General features: G+C 36.3%; 1 protein-coding gene across 6 annotated transcripts in view; it reads left to right on the top strand.

Annotated features, from left to right (window-relative positions):
• Positions 1–24,740, top strand: part of MINDY3 (MINDY lysine 48 deubiquitinase 3) — a 96,064-nt gene that overhangs the window by 15,942 nt on the left and 55,382 nt on the right. For 5 of the 6 annotated variants that reach the window (XM_045466111.1, XM_045466110.1, XM_045466109.1 and 2 more), the window contains 6 exons: positions 1,367–1,543; positions 4,823–4,874; positions 5,749–5,863; positions 8,491–8,564; positions 9,434–9,513; positions 23,027–23,097. In XM_045466111.1, coding sequence (XP_045322067.1) covers positions 1,367–1,543; positions 4,823–4,874; positions 5,749–5,863; positions 8,491–8,564; positions 9,434–9,513; positions 23,027–23,097 — 569 coding nt within the window. Of the gene's footprint in view, positions 1–1,366; positions 1,544–4,822; positions 4,875–5,748; positions 5,864–8,490; positions 8,565–9,433; positions 9,514–23,026; positions 23,098–24,740 lie in introns of those variants that run through there. The other variant, XM_045466113.1, reaches the window with a different exon arrangement.

Below are 24,740 nucleotides of genomic sequence, written 5' to 3'. Positions count from 1 at the left end.
GTATTTGTTTTATCTCACTTAGCTCTGAGGAGGAACTCAGAGTTATCTTTGCATTCCTGCAGCTTTTAGTATACTGCCTCACACAATGCAGATACTGCAAAGAACAGACTTAAATCGCAGATGAAGCTGTCATAGCTTCTGCAGTATGATTAGGTCAGAGAGCTGTATGGTGCTAGCTGATAATAATAAAACGTTTGCATTCTGCTTGACGGTTTACCGTCTTGCCTTTAATACGTGAACACTCTTAAGTGAACCTCACAGTAACTTCTGAAGAATGTAGGATATATTATATAATCCTAGTTTTGTGTATAAGGGCAGAACAGTTTCATTCCAAACTATACCCATAGAATCTACTGAATTTAAGAGTTAAAGTGTCCCCCATGTATTTTTTTTTTATTATTTACTAGCTGAAATGCAAAATAAATCGTAGAGAAGAAACCAAGAGATACTATTTAATATTAACATCACTGCTTTACTGGTAAAATTTGAAGTATTTCTTGTACAGAAATATATGTACATTGGTAAAATATATAGCATTGTCATAAACGTAAAGATGGTGGTGGTTAGAAAGTGAATGACATAGTTCCTCCTTTAAAGAACTACTAGTCTATTAGAAATAGAAATCTCCCCATAGTATAAAATTTTGCATAGCTCCTATACCCATCTCCCCCTGCTGTTCCTGGAAGTTTCAGGAACAGCACTACTTTTGGGGAGTGATACTGCTTGAAAAGAGGAGGTGGCTAAGGTTCCAGAAGAAATTGAACATTTGTGCTCTTGTCTATAAAAGTCTAATGCTCCAATCACTGCAATACAGCATCGGGAGCCTCTATATTATACAACATAACCATGATGGTGTCTGCTAATGTAATGAATTTGGTATTGTGTGTGCTGATGGTGTGTTATCTCCTAAGCCTTACCCCTGTGGGACAAGGAGATCAAAGACATTAGACTAATTCAGAAATGAGGAAAAAACTAGAAGTCTCAGCAGGCAGGCCCTCACATTGTGCCTGGTTCTGCAGTAGAGGGACCCTCACGGCTTCAGTGCTCCCTTCACAGCCCAAGGAAGGGGAGCGATCAGTATCGGGTTAGTGCAGGGAACTTCTCCCTCCTAAGGTTTAGTTCTTGCTTTTTCAGGATTCTTTTTCTAATTAATGGCAATATTGAATAGTAATGACACTTTAACCCTCAAGCACGTTGTTGTTCCAAAATGTAAGACTATTTATGCTGGGGGAGGAGTCCTCCATCCACTTAAAATGGTTGGTTTTCATTATTAAATTAAAACATTCTTACTGTTGTTACCCATGACAGGATTTTTTTTCTTCTATTCAAAGAAAACCATCATAACTGGTACTTTGGTTATTTTTAGAGGAAGAGCGGAAGGAACTCCTTTGTCATACCTTATGTGATATTTTAGAAAGTGCCTGTTGTGACAACTCTGGAGCATTCTGCCTGGTTTCCTGGTTAAGAGGAAAGACAACCGAGGAGCAGACTGCCGGCATTTCTGGGAGTCCTGCAGAATCTAGTTGCCAAGTGGAGCATTCTGGTAAGATCTATTTTTTACTTCCCGAAGGAGTTTCTTGTACCTTTGTTTTAGTAAAATTGTTGAAGTTTTTGAAGGAAAAAAAAAGGTGTAAAATCTCCTAACACATCTCGTTTTTAGTCCCTGCTTAATTCAGGAGCCTTAGTATTTTTCATTTCCCTTTCAATTCTTTGAGCTACCAGAGGGCAATGGGGCCTGTTTCCCTTGTTGTCACTTTTGGAGAAAAGAAAGGAAACGCATCTCAAACTTTTTAAGAACGTTTTAGTTAATGTCTGCTTGATGAGATTTTGAGCTTTAGAACTGTCATTTAGAAAATTTAAGGAACATAATCCTACATACTTTAGTTTTAGATGCCTTAGCGTTGTGGGGTTTTTTTGGTAATGGAAAAAAAGGGGTTTTAGGGACATCAGAAAATTTCTTAAATACCTTTAGTTGTTTCTTAGAGCAAAGGTGGGGACATTGTTCTTTGTTACATATTGTTTCTTTTCCTCCTGAACTTTTTGGATGTTACTCGATACAGTCTATACGCATTATTTTAAGGTAGTTTTAAGTAAGGGTTTTAATTATTCCTTCATTTAAGTTTTTCATTATTGAACATTTCTCTTTAAATAATAGCTATTCTTATTCATAAAAATACGTACCCTGTGGATTTTAGCCTTTGAAAATTCTTATTTAATTGACCTTAAAACTGCCAGAATGAACTAGTAAAGTGGAAACTTCTGATAGTACTGAAGCTAAATAAAGAATTGCTTTTCTGTTTTTCTTTTCAGGAATTCTCTTGCTAGTATGTGACATTTGATAATTGGTAGCTCCACGTGTTTATATTGAATAAGTGATTTTTTCTTCCTATGATGCATTCCAATAACTATCATCTCTGCAGAAACTGTTTTTAAAGAAATTATAAACGTGATTTATAGAGAGTAAATTTTGATTACTTGTGATGTACATCTTCATTTCCATGTAGGATGATCCCTCAGGGACTATTGTCTCCATGGGCTGAAATGACTCTGATGTGTCAGCATCTTCTTTCTCCTACTTTTGCAGTTACAGTTGCAAATTCTAACAGTAGGACATTTGCCAGGAACAGTTTTTAAAAATTTGAACCGTTGAATGACTTTTCCTGTTCAGTTCTTTCAAACTTAGCCTTTCAAAAAGAATTCAACATACTTTTTGAATTGATGATGACCGTAGAAGAAAACAAGTAGAAAATGTTCACAAGGACGATAGTAAAAAAATCTTAAGATTGGTTTTAAGATATTTTCCAGGCTTTACTGGGTTGCATGGAAGCATGTTTAATAGTTGCATTTAGGACATTAAAATTTTGACAGAGGAATAGTTGAACTAATTAAAAGTTGTTTTAGAGAATATCTGCTTAAAGCCAATCTGTATATTAATATGCAAGAAAATAGTAAGGTCTTTTCTTGTAACGTTTCTCGTTAGTATTTTAGGGGTATGCGATGTGCTTTCTATGGGATATACTGTACGTTTCTGTAGTTACAGGTTAAATTGCTCTAGGTTAAATAGCCTCATAACGTATTAACTTTGGTACTTCAGTAACTAATTTAGGTGGGCATATTAGATTTAATTCCTCTTCAAAAAACATATTTTAGTAGTTTTCCAATTTCCCTTGCTTCATTTTAAGAGTGGACGTGAAATAAAACCTTGTGTTAAATCTGTTTTTAGTACTGTAAAAATATGACAAGTTTTTTTAACTGAAAACTTGAGAATTTGCCATAGATGTTGACAAATGCAAAAAAACTTAAAGTTTATATTTCATATAACAATCTGTTTTACCTGTTCTTTCCTTTATTCCCAGCTATGTTCTTTTTCTTGTGTTTTATATTTTTCCACCATCCTGCCTGCTAAGCTTTTTATTTTGCTTGCCTCTTTTCTCTAAATTACTATCTTTATGTCTACTTTCATAGTGTATATCCAGTAAAATTATTTAAGTGATCAAGCACTGCAGAACATTTAGTACAATTTGGAAAAGATTAGGCCGAATTTTTGTTTTATCCTGAGATTTTACATGTGAACTGTTTTCCCTCTTGTCAATATTACATTCTGCACAAACATTAATTTCATTGGCTTGTGTGGTGTGTGTAGTTTTGGCTTTTGGTAACGCACACTTGTTTGCAGTAGTGAATGCTCAGGTTCAATTTCAGTTTGTTTCCCCCACAAATCAAAAAATCACTGAAATTAACCTATTTGGACTTGTGAAGATTTTTAAAAACTGTTGGAAACATTTGAAAATTAAAATGGTTTTGAAAGGATGGCCTCATGAGACATTTTAAATTATAAATCAAAAATCCTAATTTTGAACTCCTAATAAATCCATTTCTCTCATCCTCTAGTAAGAATTAATGTTTAAAAGTACTAATATTTGCTTTATAAAATTTTTGTGAAATTGTGCATTGTGATAGAGTAGGCATTTTGATTCATGTAATGAAATTTTTAAAGAGAGTATCTTTGTAGAGGGAGCCAAGACTGGCTTGATTCAGATCTCAGCTCTGTTGTTAGTTACATTTTGCTCCAGGGAGGCTCCTTCTTTGTGCCTCAGTTCCTTTTCTGTGAAATGGGGATAACAGGGTTGTTAGAGGATACAATGACGTAACACCCGTAGCGCTTTTGGAGAGGGGCCTGACACTTAAAGTGCTGCAGAGACATTACCTTGGATTTAAATGCTGTCTTTTATTTACTTTGGTTTTTTTTTTATTTATAATTGTGCTGTGTTAATAATCATAATCTAAATAAGTTACTGAAAACTTCTCAACAGTTGTACAAGTAAACGAGGAAACAAACTTAAAGTTGTCTTTGAACCTGTGTAGTTTCAAAGTGCTATGCCTTTTTATAACATTTGTTTAACAATTAAACATTTAACCTAAAGATCTTATATTATGAAGGAGGAAGATTAGCTCTTTTTCTTGGATCTATGAATTGAATATTTAAAAGTGCAGGACACATTCCAGTGATGTGTGAAGCACTCTGTCAGTAATTCTTCACATATTATAAACTATCCTAGTGTAACTGAATCGAAAGTAAAGGTTTATTATTTAATCCCCCTTCCACATCCTCAGTATCATATCCATTTTAGTTAGAATCATGGTAACTAAGAAGTTGAAATATAAATTTGTGTTACAGTAAAGTTGAAAATAAACTGAGAATTTTAAGGGAGTAAGGAAACAGGGAAAATTTTGATTGCTTGAAAGTATTTACAGCCTGCTGTGTGTATCTTGTGTCATTTATTTGCCATGTGGAGTGCTGAAAAGTGTCTTTTATGTATAGCTGCCTTGGCTGTCGAAGAGCTTGGCTTTGAGCGATTTCATGCATTAATTCAGTAAGTAACATTGGAACATTTAAAATACTTACCTTGTGGACACATTGCCATTTTAAGTCTGTTCATACCATGGAAAGGTACTTAGATTTGTATACTTGAGGATTCGTTTGTTACCAGTGTTTTAGAAATAATAAGTTATAAAAGTTTACTTAAATTACTCTGATTCCTAAATTAGCTAACTACCAAAATACACTTTTTCATAACGTGAAAATCTTCTCCATTGTTAGAATAAAAAAAAAAAAATCATTGTAGCTTAATGTTTCTCTGACCTGAATGAATGCAAAGATTTCTAATAGGATAAATATTTGAATTATTATTTCTTGTTTGCCAGATTCCTTCTAGGATTTTTGTTAAAAGTGCTCGTATTTTCATTAGAGCATTAAACGTGTTAATGTGAAAGGTAAGGATGGCCACATTGATAGAATTACTGGTGGCATTTGCAATATGACATTAATTTCTCTTAAAAGAGGCCACAAATGTTCACCTTATCTTTGGTATTGAGATATTTATTAAATCATCTTCAGCCTTTACAGAGTCAAGTTTTCTTTTTTCTTGAACGCCTTTTAGAGAGGGCCACTCCATTCTTTAAATATGTATAATTATTGTGGAATTTATTGATGCCAGATAGGTCACCCAGGTGATGAAGCGTTTCCTTGCCACATAGGCATTCTTTTTAATGGTATATATTTAGGGACGTTTGTCAGCAATAGCTTTTGCTTTTATGGCTAAATACGTATTTGAAAATTTGAGGCACTTACAGAAATCTCATTTGTATGTTCACAGTTTAATGTATAAGGCGATTTAAAAATTTTCCCGTTTGTGAATGTCCTCGTTCTCATCATAGTACTAATACTTAATTCTTTTTTCCCCCCAGAAAAAGATCATTCAGAAGTTTACCTGAATTAAAGGATGCTGTCCTGGACCAGTATTCAATGTGGGGAAACAAATTTGGAGTATTGCTTTTTTTGTATTCTGTGTTACTGACAAAGGTTTGTTTAAGAAGTTACCTCTTCTGGCTTTTATTAGTTTTGAGTTTAGGACTGTTTCTCCTGCTGTGATGAGTAATTTTACTCTTGATACTGTTTGTAAATCAATACTTTTTCTAAATCTGAGTAAAAATCTCTTATGCTACTAATTATCAAGTTCTCTGTCTTCACCACTCACTTAGTACCTACGCACTTTGATACTTATTTTTACCCCTGATCTTCTTTGGTAGAGGGGTAATCAATAATTTTCTAATTATGAAATGGACTCAGTTCTGAATTTTGTTTTCTTTCATCCTAGTATCTGGCATTTGACCCCTTCCTGCCTTCTAGAAGCTCTTTCTGACCCTTAGTCCCTCTCCTAACTTACAGATAAATCACGGTGCTAGTTCTCTTTTTGTACTATTTCATGAGGCCTCCCCCCCTTTTTTTTTGATAGCTTCATTTTCTTCTCTACCTGTTATCTCCTGCTCTTTTCTCTCCCCCTCTACATTTTTATATTCTAAAAATTTTCGGTCCTTGTCAGTAGACATCCTTTTTCTTTTATGGGCATTTTATTTTCTCAACTTACTTTTATGTGGTTAATTCCAGTGTATATACATCCTATCCTGACTTTTTTTCCCCAAGTGCCAATCTCCTGTCTCCAGCAGCACGTTAGTTGAGTATCCTGCTAGATTTACCATGTCTGATAGCAGATTTCTTTCATTGGACAGATGTTTATTGGGCATTGACTCTATGCTAGGGACTGAAATTATAATAAGAGATAGATTTTTTTTAATGGTTCCTCTTCAGTACTGTAAAAATAAATTGACACTTTTAATAATTCCATTATGGCAGTGGTTTTTGGTGTTTATTTGTTACATGTACAAGGCATGGGGGGAAAATAGAAATGTCTCAGAAAATGTCTGAGTTTGGGGGTTCTGTTTGAGTAAATTCAAGGACAGATTTTACATGGTAGGGACCACGTGGTGGTTATAGGGTCTTGATGGATAAGGAAAAGTTTTCTAGATGGAAAAGCTGTGGGAAGATTTTCTAAGCCGTGGAAACAGCAAGTAAAGGCATATGGGCTCGGGGTATGACACCCAGAGAACTATAAGGAATTCAGCGTAGCTTGCAGCATATTATACGCCAGAAAGGCAACTGTGGACGATGAGACGGCACATCTATATAAAAAAAGCTCAGAATGTGAAGGCCCTTGTATGTTCCGTGCAAAAAATAATTGTGATTTCATCTGGCCAAAATTAGAACAAAAATTTTGAATACAGGAATAGCAAGATCTTTTTGTTGATAAGATTCCTTAACTGGAGCTAAGAGTTGTGTGGAGAGAGTCTGTATATGGCGTAGAAGGCTGGAGTCAGGAAGGTGAGAAAAGTGGGCACTGAATAGCCGAACGTAAGCTAGAGCAGTGACTGTGGAAATGGAAAAGACACGGAGCATGTTGAGAAGCATGTTCTAAATTTGGAAATTTAAAAACATCTTAGGAGCGTGTTTCAGAGAAAGAACCAAAAGTATCTCGTAGTTGGTGAGATGTGCCGAGTGGCCGTGAGGGTGGCACCTAAGATGCCTGGGCTCGTAGGAGTTGAGCTTTGACTGTTCATTATTTCCCCGGTGTTTTATACTCAAAACTTTTGATACCTCCTCCTCTCTTGCCCTCTACAGCCAATAACCCATCATGTCTAATTGTTCTTCTTTGTGCTGGTCTTTGAAATGATGTCCCTTCCCTCACCAGTGATGATGTCACTTGTTCATAGTACTCATTTTGGCTTTATCATGGGCTGCTGCGTGTTGTTTAAAAGGAAGCAAGTGTAAGACCTCATACTTGTTTGTACTCTCCTACAATATTTAGGCTGTCATTCAGTATTTGGATCGTTGATGAATGTCTTTAATCCTTAGAAATAGCCTGTAATTTGATAGAACCAGTGGTTAGAGTTAGGTGAGTAGCACAATGAAGGGCAGTTTATCTTGGCCTTTTCCAAGTTGATGAGGTTAAAATGCCCAGGTCTTGGACTTATCCAGACCTTTGACGATCTGGATGCCCTTGTGAGGAATCAAAAAAAAAAGAAAATTGGTTTTTAAGAAAATAAGAAAATTCCTGCCCTCCTAGTTTTACATTGTATTTTGTCAGTACATTTAAATTACTGATGTTTGTGAGAATGCAAAATCAGAATTCTGTTTTCTTTTATGCCAGTTATACCTTTTGTATATTTAAATTTCCTATGTTTTTTAAATGGCCCAAGCAAACACATCAGATGCCTTAGCGGGTGTATTATTTAGCCTGGAATTAAGTGAATATTAACTTTTGGATTAAATAATTTTCTCCTCCTTCCTCCTCAAACTTAAACATTATCTCTCATCATGCTGACATGAGATCTGTTACCCATGAGTCCGTCAGCACTCTTAATATACAGCCCATGAAAGATAAGATATTCTTGGAGGAGCTACTTCTTACCATTAGCATCTCACATGTCCCCCCCCCGCCCACCCCACATCAAATCTGAGTAACTTTGGGGGAGAAAAGTTACTTAAATAATTGTGCTTTATTCTTTTATGGTAAAAAATGATCAGTTTTTAAATTACCGTAATATTCAGTTTTAGTTTTTAAAATAAGCCAATGAATTTCTTGATTCCTTTAGGGCATTGAAAACATAAAAAATGAAATTGAAGATTCAAATGAACCTTTGATAGATCCTGTATATGGACATGGCAGGTAATTAAGTAAAATCTGTTATCTCCCAACCTACACGGACTTAGGTTTTTAGGAACTTGACTTTAAGATAAAACTCTCCTGAGTCAGATAATTTTGTCTGTCAGTGTTGACAGCATAAAGTATAGAAACTTGAGCAACCTTGTACTTTACGCATTGTTTGCTTTATATATGAAATGTTATTTTCCACTTCAGGTTTATGTATGCATTGCATCTATTATGGCAAAAATTTTCTTTTAAGATGACAACAGGGGTGTTTTAACAAATTCTGCTGTATGTTTCACTTATGAAATTTTTTAATGGATGAAATTTACTTAGAAATAAGTATATCCTTAACTATTTGTAAATGCTTTCCTGTTTGGGGGAAATATTTTCTCCTTATTTTTCTCTGAAACATCCTCCCCCAACACACATCCGAGTTCTTAATATTTCTACTAAAATCAATGAAACAATGATAGTTAACCCACTTCATTACATAAGTCTTTCTCTTTAGATCTTTGCCTCAGAGGTTAAAATTAAATCAGCCATCAAACAAAAAATAATAATTATGTTTATAGAGTATTATAAATATCAAGCAAACTATTAGTCTCATCTTTTTTTGTCCACTGAAAGGTGACGTGTTGGATAAAGTTAAGTGTAGTTGAATGTATAGCGCAATAGATACCCATGTGGTGATACACGTAGTGATACATTTAGCAAAGCTGTTGTTCAGTTGAGTGCATAAAATAAAAATGTAAGGTTTTCTCTAACTTTGTTTCTTAACCGACATAATGTAATGTAAGTAGTCATTACTTTATGCCTTACCATAGGGATCATTTGATTTGAAAACTAGTTTATTCATATTTTAATTACTTTTAAATTTTTATTAATAGCCAAAGTTTAATTAACCTCCTACTGACTGGACATGCTGTTTCTAATGTATGGGATGGTGATAGAGAATGCTCAGGAATGAGTAAGTATATTTTTTGCTGTGTTGATCTCTTTTATGACTGCTGTTTCACTAGAGTACAGTTGATTGTTATTCATGTATTTAATGGCTCTGCATTACTTAGAGGTAAGATGAGTGCTTTATATATAAGAATCCTTACCTGTTTTCAAGGCACTGTCACTTAAAGAGTATGGAGTTTGGAGACAGACACACCTGGATTCAAATTCCAAGTGTAAGACTTCAGTCAAATTACTTCTCAAGCCTTTAAGTTTTTTCTAGTATAAAATTGGGATTGTAAGACTTCAGTAGAAAAGTAATAAATCTCTTGTTATCTATAAATCTGGTATATATTTATCCACTGGTATCTATAAGCCTCAGACACTATTAGATTTTCGTAAAATTGAGGAGAATTACAAGTATTGCAATTTTGTGAGGGTAATGGTTTTTCCTGTATTACATGTAATGTCCATAATTTCCTTTAAAATGCTGGGTAGATGTAATGTTACCTGAGAATTTTAAACCACCACCCCATCCACCACACCTCCATTTCTGGTCTCACTTTTTCCTCTGCTGTAGCTTTCTATGTTCCCAGGGACGTTTAAGTGAAGCCACATTATTGTCCAGTGCATCCAGTTAAGAGCTGATAAATAATTCTGAGTAAAGTTCCTTTCAGTTGATTACTGAGTCATTCTAAATTCAGTTATTTCCGTATTCAACTTATATTAACTGCTATGTACCTCTTTTTGGAGTATGTAGCATAGGACAGGAAGCTTCTGTAGTTTCTATACTTTACAGGGAATTTTATTTCTTTCTTCTATCATGGGATCAAACTGTCACCAAATGATAGAAGCAAATATTATGATTGAGAAAAAAATTTCTTTCTTTTTTCTATAATGAGATGAAACTGTCACCAAATGACAGAAGCAAATATTTTGCTTTTTACTCCCATTTAAATGAACGAATCTTGTTCTTAAATTTGAATGTTTCTTAAGTTTTAGAAATAGGGTATAGTTATTTAACAGAAACACGAAAGGATACAATATTAACATGGGCAATGTTAGTAAAGATTATAGAATTTCAAGTTTAAAAGCACATTCGCGCAATCCATCCCTTCGTTTTACCATTTAAGGAATATAAGAACCATCTTCCCTCCATACATTGTATAAAATATTGCAAACTTAGGATGCCTTGATGGCCCAGCTGTTACACATATGATTTCGGCTCAGGTCATGATCTCAGTTTGTGAGTTCGAGCCCCACATTGGGTGAGGATGAACCCCGCATCGGGTGAGCCTGAGCCCTCTTTGGGTAAAACACAAACCCCGAGTGAGTCCCGCCTGCCTCTCTCTCTCTCTCTCTCTCTCTCTCTCTCTCTGTCCCTCTCCCTGCCCCTCACTCACTTGCCCCCTCTCTCTTAAAAAAAAAAAAAAATACTGCGAAATTATTCATTTAATATTTAGTTAGAATGAGAACCTAGTCTTGCTGATTTCTGGTAAAGGACAAAAAATTTATGAACGAACAAACTACACGGGTTACCTTGCTCTGTTGTTTGTAAGCAAGCCTGTCTTGTTCTTGAACCTGCCCTTCTGATTCAACACTGAAGGCATTTAATCCTGCCAGTTAAAGGTATGTCACTCTTTCTTGAGTAATATGCACTCACCCACATGACTTCTCCACACCCCTCTTTTTCCCTTCCCCCTGCGGTTTCCGGGGCCTAAAGTATCTTCCATCATCTCAGATGATCAGAGAAGGAAGGTTCCTGCTCCCCTTTGGTTGAGGGGTCTCCACCTCGCAGCCCCTGTCCTCGGTGCCCCTACTGGGCTGGGGCGCATAACTCTGTCGCCTGGACTTGGGTGTGTTCCTCTGGATCTTGATACTGGTTATCTTGGTCCTCCTCTCTCCTTCTGCAAATTCTCCTGCGCCCCTCCTACTCCCAGAGCCAGACTTTGCTTTCTGTCTCCCTAGGCCTTTCCTCACCTACCCTCCCATAGGCTTTTTTTCTTGCCGTAAACTCATTACTTTCTTTATAGAATATTAGTCACTTACACAACTTTTGGTTCTTGATGTGTACAAATTCATTGTTTTCTGTTTCTTGAAATAGTAGTTTCCCAAACTATTGTTTTGCTCTGAATTTTTTTCAGTATAGTTTAAGTATCAAAACTAAGCAATGACTTTGGAGTAATTATCTTGGAGAGGAAAATAGGTCATATTTTTTTCATTTTCCCTTAATTGTTAGCAGTACTGACTTGATCTGTTTTCAGTGACCAAACTTAAAAATCCATACATTATTCAGCATTTATTGGATGTTTTTCTGATGTGACAACCTGCAAGAAAGTTGCAATATAGGTAATATATGAAGAAAAATTGTAAGTTACTAGTTTTAAAATCCTTAGGTGGGGTGCCTGGGTGGCGCAGTCGGTTAAGCGTCCGACTTCAGCCAGGTCACGATCTCGCGGTCCGTGAGTTCGAACCCCGCGTCAGGCTCTGGGCTGATGGCTCGGAGCCTGGAGCCTGTTTCCGATTCTGTGTCTCCCTCTCTCTCTGCCCCTCCCCCGTTCATGCTCTGTCTCTCTCTGTCCCAAAAATAAATAAACGTTGAAAAAAAAAATTAAAAAAAAAAAAATCCTTAGGCAAGCTACTTTACTTCTAGCTTCTGTTTCCTTGGTTATAAAATATGGAGGTTTAATGCCCTCCTCAAAGAGCTGTTGTGACAATTAAGATCAAATTTCTAAAATGCCTTAACTGGCCCACGAGGAGAACTCAGCCTTCCCTCAAAAGCACACACACCTAGTTTGGGAAAACAAGAAAGTGCATGTAAATGACTATAATGCAGTGTGAAATGAAGCATGTTGAAAGAAACTGTGGCACAGCTTCAGAGGAAGGAGAGAACTTTTCCTACCATGTTTACGTTCCTACCATGTTAAACAGGGAGACTTTAAGGAGGAGGTAACATTTTCATGGTGGCAGCTGGAATGAGTGAGAGGGCATTTTGAGGAAAATAGCAGGTTGTGTTTGGGGCCTGGGAGGCAGACAACACTGAGGAGACCCCAGGTTCTTAATCCTGACTACACATTACCACTTGAGGAACTTAAAAATAAGTCAGTGCCCAGGCCCCCGCCAAGAGTAAATAAATAAATTAGAGATTCTTCATGGTAGAGATGGGACATGGTACTTTTAAAATTACCCCAGAATCATTCTGATGTGCAGCCACATTTGAGGACCACTGGAGGAGAGCACGGCACCTGTGAGAGAGACCAGTATGAGGAATGATCGTAAACGTGGGGCTGAAGAAGACCTCAGGGTTCTTGATACTAAGAAGTTGACATTTTAGTCGGCAAGCATTAGGAAAAGAGTCATTGAAGGCATTTGGAAGGAAGAAAAAAAGAGCAACTAGTATTTGTGTGCTTTGTGCTAAGCAGTACATTTTAGATATGTGTTTTCTTAACTTTGATGGGAAGATACAAAAATTGAACCTTAGATAATTTAGTAATTTGCCCGACGTCAAACAGCAGAGGCATCAAGTGCTTCTGACCACATCCACAGCCTGTGCTCATTCCACCATATCACCTTCTGCTGTAACCCTGGGCCTCCGTGACAGAGACTATAGGAACGTCGAACCCACAGCATCCAACTGATTAGATGTGCGAGGGTGATGTACAAAGGACCGGTAGGTTTTCAAATAAAGCTTCTTGAAGAAATGAACACATGAAGGAACATCATGGCCAGTTGACTTGAAAGTCACTTGGTGTATTTTGGTGTCAGAAAAAATCTCTGGCCTCAAGTATTTGACTTTCTTTGAAGAGTAGGTATAGCTATCGATAATTAAATGCTTATTAAGCAGCAGTGGGGAACGTTTATTTAACCGTGCTTAGTACTTAATGACTTCATTCTTGTAAGTGTTCTATGAAGATCATAGAGTACAGGAAACTATGGCATAGAGTGGTTAAGAGTCTTGCTTCGTTTCACACTAGCAGAGCTGAGATTTGAATGACAGTAGTCTGATTCCATGTAACCAGCATACATAATCATTACGATAAACCACCTCCTAAACTACATTTAACAGAATCTTGAGTGCGATAATAAGTATATAAGATGATGTGGTAGGAGTTCATCTTGTTACATTCATACCCTGAGAGGTAATTATTTGCCTCATATATTGAAAGAAACAGATTTTGAGAATTTAATCCAAAGATTTTCTTTTTTTAATAAATGTTTTTAACATTTATTTATTTTGTTTTGACAGAGACAGAATGTGAGTGGGGGAAGGGCAGGGAGAGAGAGAGAGGGAGACACAGAATCTGAAGCAGGCTCCACGCTCTGAGCTGTCAGCACAGATCCCAATGTGAGAACCATGAGATCATGACCTGAGCCCAAGTCGGACGCTTAACTGACTGAGCCACCCTGGTGCCCTTAATCCAAAGATTCTTGTCCGTGATACAGAGTTAGTGAATGAGCCACATGCTATATTTCTCATTCAAGGAGAATGAGGACTAAGACCAGGCTATGAATTGAGCAATTAGCTAGGTCTTTGCTTTTAAAAGAGCAATTGAGGGGGTGCCTGGGTGGCTCAGTCTTAACTGCGTATGCCTTCGGCTCAGGTCACGATCTCATGGTTTGTAGATTTGAGCCCCGCATCGGGCACTTTGCTGTCAGTGCAGAGCCTGCTTCGGATCCTCTGTCCCCTTCTCTCTCTGCCCCTCCCCCTCTCATTCTCTCTCTGTCTCTCGCTCTCAAAAAATAAGTAAACACTGAAAAAAAAAACTTAAAGAGCTATCGAGCTAGAAACCAGATCATAGGGAGTACATATTTTAGCAGCATAAGCAAGGTAGTTTTGCTGGCGAAAGAGGAAAAGAGAGGAATTGATTCCCATGTGGAGAGATGGTGCATTTAGGTTTTGTTTTAAGGAATGGAAGTCACTTAAGTTGTTCATTGGCCCAGGAAAGGGAACCACCTTTAATCAAAGTAAATGGGGTCAGGGACAACTGTAACATTGGAACGATACACAGTTCTTCTAAAGCAGAAAGAAAGAATGTGCTAAGAAAAGAAGAAGGCATTTGAGGTGTTAAAGATTTAAATTGGGAGAATTTTTGAGATTTTGAAGTCTGCTGAGAATGAGTGGACAGGGGTAAAGTTAGAGGTATATAAAGGAGAGAAAGGGTTTGAATCCACTGCTTTAAGAAGGAATAAAAAAAATGGATGATGGGAGAAATTTTTAAGTGTGGAGTCAGCAGTAAGAGTAGGGATGAGTTTACATAGAGGGATTTAGAGTGGGTCCAACCAGTAAAGCTGATAGGCTTTTTTCCCCACAGTAATCATCAATCCACCAGTTGATGAGAAAATGAGTATTCTGTATTATCCAGGAAAGGCCAAGAAGGCTCACTGAAAGATAAATAGGGCAGTTTTTTTGCCTTTATTTATTGAGGATATCAATGCTTGATCTGTCCTATATTATATAATATATAATAAACATTTTTGCCAGTTTGTCTTTTGCTTTAGTTTATGGTGAACATGTATATTGTTGTCACTTGTGGCTGTTATAAAGAAATACTGCAGTGAACGGTTTTGTATATAAATCTTTCTGTACAATCCTGTTCCTATAGGATTTCTAAAAGTAGAATGTGTGCTAAAAATGTAGGCATCTTAATTTTTGTTAGCAATAGCTTTATCAAGATAGAATTCACATACCTGTGGTACTATTTTTTTTTTTTTTAATGTTTATTTATTTTGAAAGAGCATGCATGAGCGTGAGCAGGGGAGGGGCAGAGAGAGATTGAGAATTCCAAGCAGGCTCCTCTCTGTCTGCAGAGCCCAGTGCAGGGCTCCATCTCAGGAACCAAGAGATCATGACTTGAGCCAAAATCAAGGGTTCGATGCTTAACCAACTGAGCCATCCAGGCGCCCCATGTGATACTGTTTGTCCAGTTCCATGGTTTTTAATATGTTCTTAGAGTTATTCAGCCATCACCACATCAATTTTAGAACATTTTTATCAGCCCAAAAAGAACCCTTTTATCTTTTGCAGTCAGTCCCCATAATCCCTTCGCCACTCAGCTCCAGGCCTCCTTTAATTTATTTTCTGTCCACAGATTTGCTGAAACTGGGGATTTCTTATAAATGGAATAACCTATAGGGGCTCCTGGGTGGCTCATTCCGTTAAATGTCCGACTTCGGCTCAGGTCATGATCTCGCATTTCATGAGTTCGAGCCCCACCTCGACCTCTGTGCTGACAGCTCGGAGCCTGGAGTCTGCTTTGGATTCCGTGTCTCCCTCTGTCTCGGCCCCTACCCCTCTCATGCTCTGTCTCTCTTTCAAAAAATAAACATTTAAAAAATTAAAAATAGAATCCTGCAGTATCTGATCATCTGTGACTGGCTTCTTTCACTTGGCATGTTTTCAAGTTTCATCCATGTTTTAGCCATATACCAGCTATTCATTCCTTTTTATTGGTGAATAATATTCCATTGTGTGGGTAGGCCATATTTTATGTATTCATTTATCGATTGATGGACACCCAGCTTGTTTCCACTTGGCTGTCCTGAATAATGTGGTTAGGAGCGTTTACGTACAAGTTTTTGTGTGGGTATACGTTTTTCTTTTTTCTTTGTTATATACCTAGGAGTAAAATCCTAGGTAATATGATAACTCATATACTTAATCTTAGAAGAACACCTGTTAAACTGATAGATAATGCCAAGTTACCTTGTACAGTCTGCTTTACTAACTGCTAATGTGTCCACTTTGCTTCTAATATTGTAGGGGAGTTCCTGTTTTTCTGCATCCTGGCCACCTCAGAAATCCATCTTTAATATTATGTCATCTTACTGATAGTTGATAGCCTCTTTTAATTCACATTTCTCTCTTTCCTCCTGAGCCTGTGCTTTATTGTCTTTTTGTGTGTTTGTTAGCTTTTAGCATTTCCTCTTCTGGGAATTGCCTCTTTCTAGCTTTTGGAATTTTGTGGGGAAGGACTTATTTTCTTTTATTCACAATTTCTAGGAGCTCTATAAATTCTTTGTGTGTTAAAAATGTGTTGTAAATATTTTCTCTCAGCCTTTTCTGTCTTTTAATTTTGTTAGTGGTATCTTTTATCATACCCAAGGTTTTCATTCTTAGGAAGATAAATCATTTCATCTTTTCTGTTATGGCTTCTGTTTTGTTTTTTAATTTTTTTCTTGAATCAGTTTTGTATTTTTCCCATCCCAAGATTAAACCAATATTTCCTAGTATTTTCTTCAACTGCTTTTGTAGGCTTTTTTTTTTTTTTAATAATGTTTAGCTCTTTTGACTATTTGGATTATTTATTTATGAGTGGTGTGAGAGAGGGATCTGTTTTCTTTTTCCCAAAGAATTGCTTACTGTGCTTGCTAACTTGTCATTTCTCCACAGATGTGAAATACCCACTTGATCAAAGAACAGATTTTTCCATGTGTATGAGACTTTTTTCGTACTCCTCTATTCCACGAATCGGTTTGTGAGTTCTCTTGCCAAAACTACATTATTGCGTAGTTTTATAATGTTTTTGACATTTGTCAGCAAATGTTTCCTGCTGTTAAACTTTTTCAAAATGATTATAGCCATTTTTATATTATCCAGTCCAACTGAACTTTTTTTCAGCTTTGTAAGTTTCAGTTTTTAAGAAATTTGTTAGAATTCGATTCAGGTTATATTAAATTTGTAGATTATTTTGAAGAAGTGACATCTTTACGATAGTAATCTTCCCATTTAGATTGTTATTTTTGTATCTTTAAATGACAGTGTATATTGTCGATCACAGTTCCCAAATCCAAGTACTTTATTCTGCCTCAACCATTAAAACTATCTTTTGCTTCTGCAATAGAACACAGTAGAACTAGTCACCTAATATCACTTTTGCCCGCCCCCTTAGTCCTTCCCAGTGGCTGGTGTAGCATTTTACAAGCTAAATCAGATCATGATAGTTTCTCACAACCACTCAGTGACCAGCTTGCCCGTGCACTTAAACTCCTTAATGAGGGCTCTCAAATGCTTTTGTGGTCTGGCCCCTCTTTACCTGCCATCTTTCTTTAGCTTGCACTACTGCTTGTATTTTGAGCCGAGCTTCTCTTTGACTTGGTTTGCCTGTATGTCAGTTTTCTGGTGGTCTCTTTTCTGTCTTAAAGGCCTTCTGCTGTATTTGTGTACTGTTATTGAATGTATTGTACATTTATTATGTTCATTTGATAATTATTTTAATGTTTTCTTCATTTTATGGAATTGAGGTGGAGTCAGCTCTTATAAATCAGAAACACAGAGCTTGCTTGCTTGTTTTTTTTTTTTAATAGAAATCAATATCCCAGTCTATCCAGGCTATAATTAAATAGTTCACTGAAAGTTGATGAACTCATGATACATAATCACTAAGAGAACCTGAAGATTAAGATCATTTTGAAATTTTAGTATTTTTTAAGTAATAAGAATTGTAATTAAGTGGCTAGGTGATATTCAAATTTGAAGTGTTTGGTTTATCAGAATTTGTGTAAGAAAATAGCACAAGTGCTTATTTTCTCTAAATTTTTTTACTTGTAAAAATACGTGTAATTAGTTGGAGCTAAGTTGCCAGGTAAAATACAGGACTCCCAGTTAAACTGGAATTTCAGACAAAGAGTAAACCGTTTTTAGTGTAAGTATGTGACATTCAATATTTGGAATATAGTTTTACCAAAGAAATTGTTTTTTTTTATATGAAATTTAAATTTTAACGGAGCATCTTGTTTCTTGTTTTTTTGGGTTTTTTGGTTTTTTGGGGTTTTTTTGCTAAATTTGGCAACCCTAGCTACATGTGAACCTTGTAGCAACCTGACTTCTTAGGAATAAAACAAACAGTAACTGGGTTTGAAAAGGTCTTCACTTTCAAAAATAGATTTCACAAAGTTCATAGCTCAAATTGTGTATATGTGTGCAATTTATGTCTCAGTAGATAGCCAAGTCTTTCTCAGTATTTTATCACCTTTTAGTTTAGCTGTTCTAACATCCTTGGAAAGAAATCATTTTTAATTTTTCTCACTGCAAACTTTTTTCTTTACTTAAGCACTCTGCATAACTTGATCCAAGCTTATTTTTCAACTGTCATGAACCTGTGCTTGAACAAAATTATGCTACTTGTTTTTTATTTCTCTGTTCATACTATGCCTTTTGCCAAAGACTTATGTCCCTTCCACATGTGCCTGCCTAGTCCTTCACTGCCTACCTCAAGTGCTGTTGTCCCTCCAGGGGGAGCTTCCTGAGTTTCACAGTCCAGAGTGATCTGTCCTGACCTCTGAGCATTTCGTTTTCATGGCACTTAACGCATTCTACTCTGTCACCTACTGTTTTGAGGGAGGGGGAGAGGATTTTTTTTAATTGTAGTAAGAACATTCAGCATGAGATCTACCTTCATAATGAATTTTTAACTTAAGGTACCATTTTAACTGTAAGTGTGAAGTTGCACAGCAGATATCAAGAACCTTCTCATCTTACATGGCTGCAACTTTATCTGGTGGGTAGCAACTCCCCATTCCCTCCTCCTCCCAGCTCCTAGCAACCGTCATTCCACCCTGCCTCTATGAATCTGATGATTTTATTTTTTTATTTTTAATTTTTTTTCAATATATGAAGTTTATTGTCAAATTGGTCTCCATACAACACCCAGTGCTCATCCCAAAAGGTGCCCTCCTCAATACCTATCACCCACCCTCCCCTCCCTCCCACCTTCCATCAACCCTCAGTTTGTTCTCAGTTTTTAAGAGTCTCTTATGCTTGAATCTGATGATTTTAGATAGCCATCTAAGTGGAATCATGCAGCATTTCTCCTTCTGTGACTTGTGTATTTCACCGAGTATAGTGTCCTCAAGGGTAATTCCTATTGCCACATATGATAGGATTTCCTTCTTTTTTAAGCCTGAGTCATACTCCATTTCATGTATGTACCACAGTATGTTGCTCCATTCATGAGTTGCTGGACTTTGAAGTTGTTTGAACATGTTGGTTGTTGTGAATAGTGCTGCAGTGAGTGAGGGAGCACAGATATCTCTTTGAGATTTTCGAAAGATTATCTCAAAAGATTTTCATTTATTTTGGATTGAACACCCAGAAGTAGAATTGCTCTATCACATGGTAGTTGTACTTTTAATTTTTTGAGGAACCTCCACACTCTTTTCCATAGCTGCTATACCATTTTACATTGCCACCAGAAGTGTACAAGGGTTCCAATTTCTATATATCCTCACCAACAGCTTTTGATTTGCTTGTTTTTGATAATGGCCATGCTGACAGGTGTGAGGTGGTAACTCTTTGTAGTTTTGATTTGCATCTCTCTGATGATTAGTGATGTTGAGCATCTTTTCATGTTGGCCATTTTTATGTATTCTTTGGAGAAATGTCTATTCATGTTCTCTGCCCAATTTTTAATTGGGTGATTTGGATTTTTCCAACTGAGTTGTAGGAGTTCCCTATATATTTTGGTTATTAATCCCTTATCTTTACATGGTTTGCAAAGAAGGTCTTGTCTTCATCTCTGTATTCCTGCTGGTAGCTTTGTATTCCTGCACTATGCAGCATTGTTTCTTTTCACTACTTGGCACTCAGGGTATGTTTCTTAAACAAGTGCAGTGCAGTCATCTGGTTTCCAAGTCAGCATCAAATTTAAAAGGCCCAAACAGGACTTTTGTAGATGGGCTGATGGTGGTGAGAAGTGACACTTGAAGTGCTAGAGAAAAGGGTAGAATGGCAAACCAAGGAATATAAAACTCTTTGTGTATGTGTATGTGTGTATGTATGTGTATGGTCTCACTGACTGAAGCAGATGGGGTTGATAAGGACTCTGATCATGATTAATCTGAAATACGAAGCTAAGAAAACAAAGTTAGAAAATTCTCAAATATAATGACACAATTATTAGGATTTTCTGCAAATGTAAATTGACTTCTTTGAGACTTACTGAGACAAGTCTTATATAAGTAAATTCTATAAGTTGTAATATGTGAGGTGAGTATATCTTCACTATATTTACAACTTTGTACACTAATAAATATTCTTAAGGATGCACATTAGCTACTACAGATAAAAAATTTAAATTTTTAGTCTAAGGAAATAGGAGTAGTTTTTAAATATTATCATCCAAACTGCATGCCTAAACATGTGATTACTGACCTAATCTGAATAATTCATTCCGCAACAATTACGAACAGCTGGTTCGCCATAGCTAGTAGCATTAAGTTACAAATATATTCTTTGAGACATTTGTTTCATATTACAAGGAAATCGATGATGCAATATCTAATCATAACACTAGGTGGTGATATCTGATTTTTAGAAATTAAAGTGTGAAAATGTTTCTCAACATACATATTCTTCTTTGAACTTGAAAATAAATCTAAGAAGGAAGAGGAAGGGAAAATTTGTAAGACCGTAGAGTACCATTTCTGCTTATTTGGGTCACTCACCCCCACTCCCTCTTTTTCCCTTGAATGCTATAACTCAGTGATTCAGGTGTTTTTTGTTTTCATGCTCTTTATACTTTTAAAAATGAAGATCCCAAAGAGCTTTTTCTTGTATGGGTTATAACCAAATAATGATCAATATTTTTCTTAGAAATTAAGACTTAGAAATTTAAAAGATGTATTAATTCATTTTAAAATGACAATAATACATCCTTTACTTCTCAATATAAATAACTGTTTTCCAAAATAAGAAGAAAATCAGTAAGAAGAGTGACATTGTTTTAAAGTTTGCAAGTTCCTTCAATGTTGAGGTTATTAGTAGACATTCTCATACCTGTTTATAGATCTAGTCTGTTGAGATATGACATGTCATTTGGCCTCTGGAAAACTTCACTTTATACTCCTGAAAGTTTAAGAGCAAAAAAACCAAAAAACAAAATAACAGGCAATTAATGTCCTTTTATGAAAACCATGTAGTCTCTACAGGGTCTTGTGGATCCCTAGGAATCATAAATAACAATTTGGGAACTATTGCTATACCCTCCTGGTACCTGTAAGAAACTAGTGAAAAATATAATTATATGCATATTCTCTTAATTTTGAATTTCCAAATCCAAAAGTTTCAACAACCAGTTCTTGGCTTACACTGTCTGAATGTTGTACTTAAGGATACATGGTATGACTAAGAATTGATATTATTACATTAATTAATAAGGAAAACAGTATATCTTAACAGAAAAGTGGATAAAACATGACCAGATAGTGAAAAGGAAGCAAAGCTATATGTGTGTGTGTGTGTGTGTGTGTGTGTGTGTGTGTGTGTGTGTGTAGTATTTACAGTGGACATAATTTTGAACTAGAAAAAATGCTTTGTGGAAACATTTATGGATCCAAATACTATTATAGTTCCACTTAATATACCCTAACTGAAAGCTATAGTCTGTAAAAGATAAGATCATCACCACAGTTACGTCTTCGTTGTGAAATAATCACTTGTCTTCATTTTCTGAGCTTTGTCAGTTCTTTCTTAACCACATCCATGACATCACCTCTCATCTCTATGCTGATGATGCCCAAAGCTCTGTATCCTCCCCTGATCCCTCTTCCTTGTGTTCCTGAGCCTTAGTTGTGTATCTATCTGTAGCTAGAAGTCCTGAGGTTTCCTCCCTTCCGGCTTGTCTAAAACCAAACTCATGTTCTCTCTTGATACCACTTTCAGAACCTACTTTTTCTTAACTCTATCAGTTAGTCACCATTTGTCAGGTTCCCCAGGCTAGAAACCTTGAAGGAAGGTTTGGCATATTCTTCACCCCTTAAATACATTGATTTTCTTTATTGTTGATAATTCTTTCTTGTTTCCTCTGCCTTGAATTTTCTTCGTATCATCTTCTTGGCCTGGAAAAAATTCCTACATATGCTTCGAGGTTCAACTCACATGTTGTCAGTTCTGTACACCTTCCGTAATACAATAAACAGATGTTCTTTTATCACTTTTAAGATGCATTGTGTATGTGTGTGTGTAAACAGTGAAGACACAAGATTTTTCTTCTCTCTCTCGATACATTTAGCCTTTGTAAGGCAGATAACTTGTTCTATTTGTCTTTATTTCTGGAGTCTTAAGCACACTGTGTTTATTTATAGGAGTCAGGAATGGAATCAAATTCCCATGTTTTAAGTATTCTACAAGTAGGTTCACTGATAATGATAAATTTTATGGATTAAGATTAGCATATTCGTTTGTTTTTCTAAGTCAAAACAATGGATATTATTATCTCTTTTTTCTTTTTGTCCGTAACTCCTTGGTTTTCAGAAAAATGTCCTCATTTTAAACATTAACATTGAAAATAAAGTTCATAAAGACATTTAATGTACATCTGAAGTATCACATCACCCACACAAACATGATCTAATGGCATTTGATAATAATTAGTAATACAATGATTTGATGGAACTCTTAACAGTAAATACGTGCTAGGTTTGAAAGTATACTTTGGGGAATAAAAGTTTTGATGTAAAATATGTATATAGGGTACATCTATATTTACATATAGGTACTTTTCAGATTTATATATGCTAATGCAGTGCTAACTTCTTTTTTGTAGAACTTCTTGGTATACATGAACAAGCAGCAGTAGGATTCTTAACATTAATGGAAGCTTTAAGATACTGTAAGGTAAGTTGATTCTGAAGGTGTTTTCAATGCTTTTAATTCATATGTCCAATGTCGTGGATGGTATTTTCTCCTAGATGGCATTTAACTTGCTAGTACATACTCTCCATTTCTTTCCTGATCTCCTTTCCTAAACTGACAGGCATATGAAGGATAGAGTTAAGCTGGCTGATGATGCCGAGTTTCCTGTTTTCAAGGACAGAGGGCGGAACCCAGTAAAAAAAAAAAAAAAAACAATTTATAAAAATAAATCTATTATTGCATATACATTTATTTTTTGGTAAACCAAGGGAAAAGGATGTATTGTTGCTTCCTCATAATGGTACGCTTTGCTGAAACAACTGGCAATACTTATGAGGCAAAGAAAAAGAATTTGCTAGATGCCTGAAGTTTTAAGTTTTGTCTATTCCATCTGAAAAATGATTTCACACTTAAAAACAAAATTCCAAGCATTTCATAGCATTAAATTCTTTAGCACATGGGCTAAGGTTAGGAACTGCCATGAACTTCTCATTTATTGATAAATATTTCATGGCTTTTCTGCATACTCTAAAATAACTATTGGATGTTCTGAAATAACTATTAGATAGTTTTAAATGGGGTTCAAATCATTAATGATTTGAACTTAATGAGGTGTCCTGATTTTGGAAAGGGAGAAGTGGATCTCATTTTCTTTTCCATTTTCGAATTGTGGTTCCATAGCAGTAGCTCTGGTGATAGTGATTTAGGAAAATGACGGTGTCTTGCCCTCTTGCCTTCGATACTTTCTTTTAAGCAGAAGTGTTCCTCTTTCATGACAACACTTGGAAAGGAGTGGTATGGTATGATAATGAATTAGGTTCCATCCTGCCCGGATCTCTTAGTAGACATCATATTGTTACACAGTAGCAACTGTTTTATTATTTTCGGTGACTTTAACTTACAAGCTAAAGCTATTCTGAAGTAGCCTGGCAACCAGAGCATCAAGCTGCATCCCGTTCTCCCAGGAAACACACACAAACATTCATAGATCCTAAAAAGTGTGTGTGTGCTGGCAAGTGTGCACATGGGTACACACACAAAAATGGTAACTGTATGGAGGTGATGAATATGTTAATTAGCTTGATGGTGGTGATCTTTTCACAGCGTATGCATATATAAAAATACCAAGTTGCACACTTTTAATGTGTACCATTTTCACACTTCAAAGACACTTCAGTAAAGCCTTTTTTTTTTAAAGCATGTGTGTGGGTTTTGCAGGAGGATAGGGTGTGGAGATGATATACTGTGAAATTGTCACCGTGTGGCCTGTAACGCCCTGATCCAGATTCCGTCTGTCCCCGTGGAGGCGTACTGCCCTCTCCACGCCCTGAACCAGATCCTGTCTGGCCCTCTGGAGGCGCACTGCCCTCTCTGTTGCTGTGCACTCGTCCTCCTGGTTTCCTGCCAGTTTCTGAACGCACCCAAGCCCTTTCCTGCCTAATAGGACTTCGTGCTTGCCATCATTTCTGCCAGGAATTCTCCAGATCTTGAGTGGATGGCTCCCTGTCCCCTGCAGGTCCTACTTAAAATGGTGCCTCCAAGACCCTTTCTTCGGCCATTGCCTCAGTGACCCCTTTTCATAATAGCATAGGAATAATCTCTCTATAATGTTCTTGTCTGTTAAC

The sequence above is a fragment of the Leopardus geoffroyi genome, chromosome B4, assembly GCF_018350155.1.
Source record: "Leopardus geoffroyi isolate Oge1 chromosome B4, O.geoffroyi_Oge1_pat1.0, whole genome shotgun sequence".
NCBI lineage: Eukaryota > Metazoa > Chordata > Mammalia > Carnivora > Felidae > Leopardus > Leopardus geoffroyi.
The sequence above is the reverse complement of the archived record's forward strand: the minus strand, read 5'-3'. Positions and strand labels throughout refer to the sequence as shown.